This window comes from Tupaia chinensis, unplaced genomic scaffold, assembly GCF_000334495.1.
Source record: "Tupaia chinensis unplaced genomic scaffold, TupChi_1.0 Scaffold149501_1, whole genome shotgun sequence".
Lineage (NCBI taxonomy): Eukaryota > Metazoa > Chordata > Mammalia > Scandentia > Tupaiidae > Tupaia > Tupaia belangeri.
In genome coordinates this window covers 4040499-4052345 of record NW_006209345.1, presented here as the reverse complement: position 1 = coordinate 4052345, position 11847 = coordinate 4040499, and the positions used below count along the sequence as shown (strand labels likewise).

General features: G+C 48.7%; 1 protein-coding gene across 2 annotated transcripts in view; it reads left to right on the top strand.

The window, feature by feature from the left end:
* Positions 1–11847, top strand: part of DPP3 (dipeptidyl peptidase 3) — a 26385-nt gene that overhangs the window by 9666 nt on the left and 4872 nt on the right. For both annotated transcript variants that reach the window (XM_014585332.2, XM_006171327.3), the window contains exons 11-18: positions 17–161; positions 486–598; positions 952–1044; positions 2944–3006; positions 3094–3218; positions 3337–3457; positions 5074–5253; positions 11568–11730. In XM_014585332.2, coding sequence (XP_014440818.1) covers positions 17–161; positions 486–598; positions 952–1044; positions 2944–3006; positions 3094–3218; positions 3337–3457; positions 5074–5253; positions 11568–11730 — 1003 coding nt within the window. The remainder of the gene's footprint in view (positions 1–16; positions 162–485; positions 599–951; positions 1045–2943; positions 3007–3093; positions 3219–3336; positions 3458–5073; positions 5254–11567; positions 11731–11847) is intronic.

Here is an 11847-nt window from a genome sequence, read left to right as displayed (position 1 = left end):
CAAGTTTGAGCGGCGGGTGGCAAGTGCGGAACAGCTGCTGAAGGAGCTGCCCTGGCCCCCTGCCTTCGAGAAGGACAAGTTTCTCACACCTGACTTCACCTCCCTGGATGTTCTCACCTTCGCTGGCTCCGGCCTTCCTGCTGGCATCAACATCCCCAACTGTGAGCTTCTTCAGGACCCCAACCCCAGGAGCCCATCACACACACCACACACACATACACACACGTACACCCCAGGAGTCCATCACACACACCACACACACACACATACACACACGTACACCTCAGGAGCCCATCACACACAGCACACACACACACGTACACCCCAGGAGCCCATCACACACATACATCCTGCCCCCCCCCACACACACACACACGCCCCTGGCCATAAACTGCCTTGCTCCATTCACTTCCCAGTTTGTTCCTCTTGTCTGCAAGCCTTGACCTTTGCTCCTCACCCCTGGCCCCCCATTCCTTCTCCCCCAGACGATGACCTGAGGCAGACAGAAGGCTTTAAGAATGTGTCGCTGGGGAATGTGCTGGCTGTAGCCTATGCCACGCAGCGGGAGAAGCTCACTTTCCTGGAGGAGGAGGACAAGGTGAGCTCTGGCAGCCTGCAGGTGGGGCTGCCCTGGCCTGACCTCAGCAGATCAGGGAAGGCAGACAGCCCACAGCAGTGGAGAGCGAAGAGCAGGGCTTCAGTCCTGCTCTACAGCTTCCCAGCCACGTGACCATGTGCCACTTTGGAGCCTCCGTTTCCTCTGCAGCCCACAGTGGTGGCAGTCCCCACTTCAGGGCTGTTGTAAGGATGAGAGAGGCTGTAGGGGCTGGGGTAGAGCTGACCTTCACTAAGCATGTGTGCAGTGATGGACCCTTGGCCTGGAGGCAGGGAGGTGGCAGGCTCTGAGGCTGTGGCGGGGTAATGAACAGTGCTGTCTGCTCTTCTTGACAGGACCTGTACATCCGCTGGAAGGGGCCTTCCTTTGATGTGCAGGTAGGCCTGCATGAACTGCTGGGCCACGGCAGCGGCAAGCTCTTCGTGCAGGTGAGACAACAGCATCCAGCCCCGGTGCCAACAGAAGCCTCCTCAGGCTGCCTCTACACCCCAATACAAATCAGGGCTGTGCTAACCTCTCTCTGCCCTTGGGGGCTTTGAGTTTGGAGGGGAAAGTGGCTACTTAAACAGGAAAGACCCTATCTTGCCCTCTCTCAAGATATCCCAGGAGTGGGGCCAGGAGGTGGCATGGTGGTTAAGAGCGCTGGGCTCCCTCTTGGTCGATCATGGTTCAAGTCCCAGGCCTGGCGGCTTGCTTTCTCACTTTCCCTCTCTTTCTTTCTCTCTCACTCTCTGTCCCTCTCTGGTCAAAATTTTTTAAAATAATAGTAAGTAGGGAACCAGCAGTTAGCGTAATGGCTATGTCGCTGGACTCCCACGTAGTTGACCACCGTTCGCATCCCGGACCCGGTGGCTTAGAACTCACGCCAGGCACATGTGCGTGCGTGCCCAAGATCCCGAGAAGAGAATGGAGAAGGGATTGTGGCGTGACCATCCCCCCTGGGGGATGATTTCTCGCTTTCTGTCTCTCTGTCTCTCTCTGTCTGTCTGGCGAGCACACGTGCCCTATAGAGAAAAAAACTCTCAAAAAAAAATAATAATAGTAAGTAAATAAATAAATAAAAGTTAAATAAAATAATTCTTAAGATGTCCCAGTGAGCTCAGTGAATGAGTGGGTCTATCAGGTTAAGCAGCTGCCCCACCATCCCCGTTGAGGAAGCCTGCCCTGAGGAGGTGACTACAGCAGATCCAGGGTTGGAGAACTGGGAGGGGGCGGTCTCTGGACTATGTGTCCTGAGGATGGAGCTCTGTCTTTCTTCACACTGCTATTCCCTGGAGCCTGTACCTTTCCAGGTATTATAGGGAGCCATTTCTCCCCAGAGCAGCCTATTGCTGCCAGCCGGCCAGAGTCACTCCTTTTCAGAAACTATGGAGAAGACAAGCAGCTTTTCCACAGGCCAAGAGAAGCTTATTGTGGACCCCAGCTTGGAGCCCCACAGAAGAGATGAGCAGAAGCGAAGCAGGGCAAGGACCGTTAGAGAGAGCAGAGTTCTAGGTTGGGCCTGCCCCTGGGAGCGGGGCTGCCTCCCTGGACGGGGAATGGCTAGTGCTTGGCCTAGAAATTCAGAAGGATTCAGAGAACAGCTGATGGGGACAGAAGCCTAGTGTAGAGCCTTGTCCAGATTTTTTTCCCAGGCTGTAGCGGTAGATAAGTCAGTTCCCCTCATTGAGCCTTTGCTGGCCCATCTGTAAGATGGGATTCCTGACTCTCCTGTATGGGCTGTTTAAGGGAAAATGCCAAGGTGGATAGTAAGCCTGGTGTGAAGTAGGCTCTCAGCACACAGGCATTGGTGTTTAAGGAACAGTGAACACGGAGGGTGAGTGCTCTGATTTCAGTTTGGGTTTCTTAATCCGTGAGCCTCAGTTTATTCATCTGTGCAGTGGGTAATAATGGAACCATCCTAGAGGTTCATGAGGATGAAGTGGATGGTGCACAAAAGACAGCAAGTGGTGGAAGGGTGAGGATGATGCTGTGGCACGTTGGCCCTCCCCCTGGGGCATCTCCATCTGAGGTCCTGAGATGCTGGGTCTAGGTCCTTACATGACTTAGGGCAAGTCCCTCCTCTGCCTTGTCTTCAGTGTCCCGCTCTGTATGATGGAGTCGGAGACTCTGGCTCTTCCACCACTCCCAGGGTCTCTGAGGAGGCAGCTGGCGAGATGCATGGGCATTAGTGTCGATGGACCTGCTGCCCCCACCATCTGCCTGCAGCTCCCTGCTCGCCTTCCCAAGCCAGCCCTCAGGCCCATGGATTCCAGGGTTGAAGACCTAGACTGGGGCAGGGGTACCTTTTCCTCAATCACCTCTCGCTCATGACCCTTCTCCTACAGGATGAAAAAGGAGCATTCAACTTTGACCAGGAGACAGTGATTAACCCAGAGACAGGGGAGCAGGTGAGAGTGGCCTCAGTGGAGCTCCAGGGTGCTGGGAGGTGGGGCAGTAGCCATCCCTAAGGCTGAGTCCTGGACCTCCCCTCCCAGATTCAGAGCTGGTACCGGAGTGGGGAGACCTGGGACAGCAAGTTCAGCACCATTGCCTCCAGTTATGAAGAGTGTCGAGCCGAAAGCGTGGGCCTCTACCTCTGCTTCAACCCCCAAGTGCTGGAGTATGATGGCAGGCGGGAGGAGTGGTGGGCTCTGGGGAGGGGGTGCCTGCAGGAGGGCAGGGTAGCCTCTGACCATCCCTGTCCTCTGTCCCCTACCCTCTACCTCTCCCTTCCCCAGGATCTTTGGCTTTGAGGGGGCGGATGCGGAAGATGTGATCTATGTGAATTGGCTCAACATGGTTCGGGCTGGACTGCTCGCTCTGGAGTTCTACACCCCCGAGGCTTCCAACTGGCGCCAGGTGGGGCTGGGTGAGCCCCCGACAGGCAGGAGGGAGCCTAAAAGTGAGCGCTGAGATCAGGGTTCTGGGTACAGCGATAGACAGTTGTACCTCTAAAGCGGATGAATTGCGTTTAATCCCAGACTCCACTGCTTAGGGGGGCAGGTTATGTCACTTTTGAGCCTCAGTGTCTCTCTCCAGAAATAGGACATAGTGAGACCAGCAAATGAGGTAATGGTTATGTAGCTGGACTCCCACATAGTCAACTGCGGTTCGAGTCTTGGATGCGGAAGCTTAAAACTCACACTATGCATGCGTGCTATAGATCCCAAAAGGAGAATGGAGGGGAAGAGACTGCAGCGTGGCCATCCCCTCTGGGGAGTGATTTCTCACTCTGTCTCTCTCTGTCTCTTTGGTCAGCGCATGCACCCTCTAGCAAAAATCTCTTAAAAAAAAAAAAAAAAAGAAAAAGAAATAGGACGTAGTAATCATCTCTCTGTGTCCACCTTCAGGGTGAATCTGATGAGATGATCTTACTATTATTATCACTCAGAGCTGACTCGCTCTGTGCCCCACAGGGCTACTAAGCACCTTCCATGAATTAACTTGTTCCTAATCCCCAGAGGCCGGTCCTGTGATTATCCTCATTCTAGAGATGAAGAAATAGGGGCAGAAGAGAGTAAGTAATTGCTGGTAATGGGCAGAGCTGAGAGTCAAATGTACACGGCCTGTCCCGGAGCTGTTAATCTTGACTGCTCAGTTATGAGATGTACTTTGGGAGTAGAGTAAGCAATAAACTTTTTTTTTTTTTTCCGAGAGGTTTTTGCTATAGGGCACGTGCGCTCGCCAGAAAGACAGAGACAGATGGAGAGACAGAAAGCAAGAAATCACCCCTCCTAGGGGAGATGGCCATGGCGCAATCCCTTTTCCATTCTCTCAAAATCTTGGGCACGCATGCACATGCGCACAGCGTGAGTTTAAGCCATCAGGTCCGGGACACAAACCATGGTGAACTACATGGTAGTCCAGCGACACAGCCATTATGCTAACTACTGGTCCCTGCTTTTTTTTAGGAGATCAAATAAGTGTGGTTTGAGAAGGCGATGTTATGTCATTGAAAGAGTATGCATTCTAGAATATGAGAATTAGGTCTGAGCTCTGGCTCTTCTTTACCAGCTCTGTGACTCTGAGCAAGTTCATTTACCTCTCTGGGCCTTGTTTGTCATCTGTAAACTGGGGATAGTGATCACTGCTTGGTTCTGCTGCTGGACACAAACAAGATTATAGAGGAGAAAGTGCTTGGGGTCCTGGGAGTGAGGAGCCCTCAGGGGGAGTTGCTATCCTCAAGAGGGTCTGGAGTAGTAGGGGATAGAAGGTGACAAGGCGGAGGGGAGGAGCCACCAGGTCCTGCCTGGAAATGGCCTCCTGGTCCCCCAGAGCAGCTCACCCTCCCCATAAGCAGAGGAGGGAGGCAGCATTTAAGAGGAAGGGAATAGGCAGAAAAAGGAACCAAAGGGTGGGGGAGAATAAAATGACAATTATAATTCACAATTAATGAGCACATATTATATATCAGACCTTGGACCAAGCACTTGACATGGGCTATAAAATGACCCCTCTCCCCTTGGCCCTGGCAGGCTCACATGCAGGCCCGGTTTGTGATCCTGAGGGTCTTGCTGGAGGCTGGTGAGGGACTTGTCACCGTCACTCCTACCACAGGCTCTGATGGGCGCCCTGATGCTCGGGTCCGCCTTGACCGCAACAAGATCCGGTCTGTGGGCAGACCCGCCCTGGAACGGTTCTTGCGGAGACTCCAGGTGAGTAGAGGCCTTTCATCTTGAAGGCCTCCCACCAACCTCTGCCCTATCTCCCCATCCTGTTAGCACTTCCTCATAGCCTCCACATATGTTGGTTTGTTCATTCAAGAAGTCTTTATATGTAGTGATACTGGGGTCAGGCACCAAGAGTAAACTATGCATAATTTTTTATATTGTAGTGAGGAATGGTAGACAATAAACGTATTAGTGGTTGGTGAACCAGATGATCGCCAATCATGACAAGAGCTGTAGAGGCTGTACAGGTGTGTGATGTGATGCTGAGTATCATTGCAGAGGAAAGGGCTACCTTCGTCTGGATGAGGAGGGAATGTTTCTTGGAGGAGGTATCACTTTAGCTGGATTTTGAGTGCCAAGAAAGAACCAAAGCCAGGTGTGGTGGTACCTGCCTGTAATCTACTTGGAAGGCTGAGGCAGGAGGATTGCAAGTTCAAGGCCAGCCTGGGCAGCATGGTGAAAGCCTATCTAAAAAAATTTATGGGGGGCTGTGAGGTGATGTGGTGGTTAAGGGCACTGGACTCCCACATGGCCGACCGTGGTTCAGGTCCCAGACTTGGCGGCTTGCTTTCTCGCTTTCCCTCTCTCTCTCTCTCTCTCTCTCTGTCCCTGTCTAGTCAAATTAAAAAGATACATACGTACATACATACATACAGAAAGAAAGAAAGTTAAATAAAATAATTCTTAAAAAAATAAAATAAAATTTAGGGCCAGCCCTATTGGGCAATGGTTAAACACTGTACACAGAGGGCAGGATCCTACATGGCCAACAATGGTATTGAATCCTAGCTTTGAAGGCTTGAAAAACATGCCAGGTACATGTCTAAGATTCTGATGGGATGAAGAAATAGAGGAAAAAGGATTGTGGTATGACCATGTGCCTTAGGGGGTACTTTCTCTCCCTTTCTCTCTCTCTCTCTCTCTGGCAAGCTCAGTGTGGCAGGAATAGACACACTGACCAGGAACAGAATCAAGAACCCAGCTGGCATAGGTTCTTGATGTAGGACAGAAGTGGCATTGCAGAGGCTCAGTTCCAGTAGTGTGCCCTGCTCAGATGTGTGCTCTGCAGGCTGGGACCACGTGGGAGGCCCAGGTTCAATTCCTGGTCCACCCACAAGGCTGGATACGCACCTATAATCCCAGCTGCTCAAAAGGCTGAGAGCTAGAGGATCACAGGCTCTAGGCTGGCCTCAGCAACATAGCATGACCTTGTCTATAAAAGAGCCAGGCATAGTGACACACACCTATAGTCAAAGCCTGAAGCTGAGGTAAGAAGACTATGACATGGTGGGAGCTGGGTTTTTTTGTTTTTTTTTTTTTTTAAAGTGGAGCCAGCAGGTGGCATGGTGGTTAAGGGTGCTGGATTCCCACCGACCATGGTTTGAGTCCCAGACTTGGTGGCTTGCTTTCTCACTTTCCCTCTCTGGTCAAATTAAAATAAATAAAGTTAAATAAAATAATTCTTTAAAGAATTATTATTAGAGCGCTGGAAAAAGTAGGGACCGGGCTAGCTTGGTAGTTAAGGCAGTCAGAACCCACACAGCTAACCCTGCAGTTTGAATCTTGGACCCAGTGGCTCGAAAAACATGGGATGCATGTGTATACGTATGCATGAGTACCAAAATCCCAAAAGGAGGGAGAATTAGAGAAGGGATTACTGTGTGGCCATTCCCCACATAGGAGTGCTTTCTCCTCTCCTCCCTCTCTCGCTAGTGCACATGCCCCTTAGCAAAAAAGAAAAAGAGTCAGGATCATTTAATGAGTAGTGTTGGGACAACAGCTTATCCTTATAGAGAAACAAAACAATTTTTTTTCTTAATCTCTATATAAAACTAATCCCAGAGAGATTAAAGGCTTAAAGGCAAAATTTGAAACTATGTGAAGATTATCTTTATGACCTCATGGTAAAGGAGAATTTCTCAAAAAGTAAAAAACTCTAACTGGGGACCAGCAGTTAGCGTAATGGCTATGTCACTGGACTCCCATGTAGTCGATCTCGGTTCAAGTCCTGGACCCGGTGGCTTAAAAAAGTCACGCTGTGCATATGTGCGTGTGTACCCGAGATCCTGAGAGGAGAATGGAGAAGGGATTGTGGTGTGGCCACCACCCCACCCCCACCCCCCTGGGGAGTGATTTCTCGCTTTCTGTCTCTCTGTCTTTCTGGAAAGCACACATGCCCTATAGCAAAAATCTCTTAAAAAACAACAACAACAACAACAAAAAACACAAAATGGGGCCAGCAGGTGGAATAGTGGTTAAGGTGCTGGACTCCTACATGGCCAACCATGGTTTGAGTCCTGGACCTGGCAGCTTGAAAATCACGCTGGATACATGTACGTGCATGCCCAAAATCCCAGGAGGAGAATGGAGAACAAGGGGTTGTGGTGTGGCCATCCCCCATGGGGCAGTCATTTCTCATTTTCCCTCTCACTCTCTTTCTGGAGAGCACATATACCCTGTGACAAAAACAAAACAAAACACCCACAAGCTATTGAAGATTCATCCCTTTGACTACATTAAAAATAACTTACTCATAAAAAATTACTATAATGGAGGTATGAAGACACGTTTTTTGTTTGTTTGTTTGAAGATTTTTGCCAAAGGGTGAGTGCACTAGTCTGACAGATATAGAGAGAGACAGAGAAGGAAGGTGAGAAATTACCTCCCCCCACCCCCCTACAGGGGGCAGTGGCCATACTGCAGTCCTTTCTCCTTCATTCTCAGGATTTTGGATGCACACACACACATGCTTGGCATGATTTTAAAGCCACTGGGGCTGACTGTGTGGGAGTCCAGCATCTTCTTAACCATTATGCTACCTTCTGGCCCCTGAAGACAAGTTTTAAACTAAGATAAGGGTTTTGGGACCAGAGGTTGGCATAATGGTTACGTCGCTGGACTCCCACATAGTCTACTGCAGTTCAAGTCCTGGACCTGGTGACTTAAAACTCAGGCCTGGTGCATGTGTGTGTGTGTGCCCAAGATCCCAGGAAGAGAATGGAGGCGAAGGGATTGCGGCGTGGCCATTCCCCCGGGGGATAACTTCTTGCTTTCTGTCTCTCCGGTGAATGCATGTGCCCTATAGCAAAAATCTTCCTTAAAAAAATAACTAAAAAAAAAGATAGGGTACTTACAACATATATGCTAAAATAAAATAAATAAAATAAAAACTGTGTGTAAGATATACAAAGGACTAAAAAAAGAAGTGAAAAAGAGAAAAAAATAAGCAAAAATGAACAGAAGAGGAATATGAATAACCCACCAACTTAAACCTCATTGGTAATCAGGAAGTGTAACTTAAAGGACATGAGGTACAATTTACTCCTGCCAGCGTGGCAGAAATGAAAAGCTCCCACAGCCACCTAGGAGACTGAGTAGTGAGGACTGCGGCCCCCCTGGTTCTAGGAGTAGAAATGAGCAACAGCTTTGTGAAATGGAGTTGGCATCATCATGTATTAGTAGTTGGACATTTGCATGACGTACAGACCTCAGTTCTTCTAGAGAAACCTGCATCTGTTCATTAGGAGGCATGGGAGGATGTTCACAGCAGCATCTAATAGCAACAGGCACAAATTACAGAGCAAGAGAAGAGAGTAAGTGAAGTGTGTTTATAAGGGAATACCACCCAGCGGTGAGAAGGAGAACTACAGCTGCAAATAGCACAGATGAATCTTAACATAATGTGAGCAAAATAGTGAATCGGAAAAAAGAAAAGTGAATCAGAGATATATACTGTCCAAGAACAGCAAAAACTTAAATAGTGTATGATTAAGAGAAACTTTAAGAAAGCAAGGGAAAAATAAATACCGGATTGAGGACAGAAGTATCAAATGTGGGAGGCCACACCATGTGGTAGGGACAGCTAGACTGTCTTAAGTAGGGTGGTGGCTGCATGAATGTCTGCTTTATTCATTTTTTTTTAAAAAAAAGATTTTGCTATAGGGCACATGCACTCAGCAGAGAGAGAGAAAATGAGAAATTACCCTCCAAGGATGACGGTGCCTGCTGGTCCTGTTTTATTCTTTTTTACAACGCACATTCCATATATCGTGCGTATGAAATGTTTTACTGAAGAAAGAAAGTGATGACATTCCCTGTCTTGTCCATAAATCAAATGAGAAACATTAGCTTCAGTTTAGTGGGGATTTGCTACAAGCACCAAGCACTTAATCTGCAGCTCACTCATTCAGCACAATAACACTATGAAACTGATACCACTCCCATGTTTTTATATGCCAGAGAGTGTGTACATATGCATGAGAAAGAGAGAGAAAAAAACATTCCTCAATGGGGCCTAGTCATGCCACAATCCTTTTCCACCCATTTCTCTATCCCATCGGGACCCTGGACAAACATGCATGCTCATCAACCCAGTGTGTTTTGTTTGTTTGTTTGTTTGTTTGGAGAGGTTTTTGCTATAGTGCACGTGTGCTCGCCAGAAAGACAGAGACAAAGAGACAGAAAGCGAGAAAGCATCCCCCCGGGGAGATGGCCACACCACAATCCCTTCTCCTCCATTCTCCTCTTGGGATCTTGGGTACGCACACACATGAGCCCATTGTGAGTTTAAGCCACCAGGACTAGGACTCGAACCGTGGTTGACTCCATGGCAGTCCAGCAACACAGCCATTACACTAACTGCTGGTCTCCCAACCCAGTGTGTTTTTTTAAGACACCAGGGCTGGGACTCAAACCCTGGTCAGTCATGTGAGATCCAGTTTTCTTCAAATACTACTTAACCACAGTGCTGTGGGGCACTGTGCTTATTCTTTTCTCTTCTAGTTGCCAGGTAGAATGAGAGGAAGAGGGAGAAAGCACTCTGCAGTGGAGTGTGGTCACACTGTAGTCCTTTCTCTTCCATTTCTCCTTCCTGTCAGAATTTGGGGCACACATGCACATGTGCCTGACATGTTTTTCAAGCCACCAGGGACATGATTCAAACAATAGTTGACCATGTGGGATCTGTCTCACTTAATCACTAGGCTGTGGAGCCAGTCCCCATTTTTTTTTTTTTTTTTAAGAACTATTTATTTCATTTTATTTATTCAGTAATTTATTTTAATTTGACCATAGAGAGACAGAGAGAGAGAGAGAGATGGAAATTGAGAAAGCAAGCCATCAGGTCCAGGACTTGAACTGCGGTCGGCCATGTGGGAATGTCCAGCGCCTTAACCACCACGCCACCTGCTGGTCCCAGCCCCCGCCTTTTAAAAAAAAATTTACCCATTTATTTCTTTTATGAGCAAGCGAGAGGACAGAGACAGAGAGACAGCACACCAAACAGGGTTTTGTAATTTTTTTTAAAAGAATTATTTTATTTATGGGGACAGCAGGGGTGAAGCCAGCGAGACTCCCACATGGCTGATACAGTTCAAGTCCCAGACCTGGCAGTTTGCTTTCTCACTTTCCTTTTCTCTCTGTGTCTCTCTCTGGTCAACTTCTAAATAAATTAATTAATGAGTGAATAAGTAAGTAAGTAAGTACTGGTCAACTTCAAAATAAATAAATAAATAAATGACAGTGAATAAAATTAAATAATTCTTGTTTTAAAAAAGAATTATTATTTTAATGTATTTATTTTATTTTAATTTGACCAGGGAGGGACAGAGTGAGGAAGCGAAAGGGAAAGTAAGAAAGCAAGCCGCCAAGTTGAACTGCAGTTGACCATGGGGGAGTCCAGTGCTCTTTTTTTTTTTTTTGAGAGAGATTTTTCACTTGTAGGGCGCGTGCGCTTGCCAGCCAGACAGAGAGAGACATAGAGACAGAAAGCGAGAAATCACCCCCCAGGGGGTATGGTCACGCCGCAATCTCTTCTCCTCCATTCTCCTCTCGGGATCTTGGGCACGCACGCACATGCGCCCAGCGTGAGTTTTTTAAGCCACCGGGTCCGGGACACGAACCGCGGTCGACTACGTGGGAATCCAGCGACATAGCCATTACGCTAACTGCTGGTTCCCTGAGTCCAGTGCTCTTAACCATCACTCTACCTGCTGGTCCTCCCAACAAGGTTTTGATGCAACAACCCACCCCCAGCCTCAGCCAGTTCTGGATCATGGGCACGAATGTGCCTGGCATACTCAGGGAGGACTCTAGATATAAACCCATAACCCTCCGGTGTGGGTCAGCCTTACAGAGTATGACATTTTACCATCGCCTGGCCCTCCCTCAAGGTGGTTTAACTTTTCCAAGATTACACAGCCTGTAAATGGCAGAGTGAAGCAGGGCTGGGCACAATCAGCTGTGGCCCCTTGGACACCAGGTAGGATGCCCATCATAGGCACTAACTCATCCTTCCACAGGTGCTGAAGTCCACGGGGGATGTGGCTGGAGGGCGGGCCCTGTATGAGGGGTATGCGGCAGTTACTGATGCACCTCCCGAGTGCTTCCTCACCCTCAGGGACACAGTGCTGCTGCGCAAGGAATCTCGGAAGCTCATCGTTCAGCCTAACACTCGCCTTGAAGGTAATGGACTCTTGAGCCCCATTCGATGGGGGACCATGGTGGGCGTTTTGGGGAGCAGAAAGAAGAACCCACTCACCAGCTCAGGAAAGGCTACCCAGGTGGTCTTTCCCTCCCTGC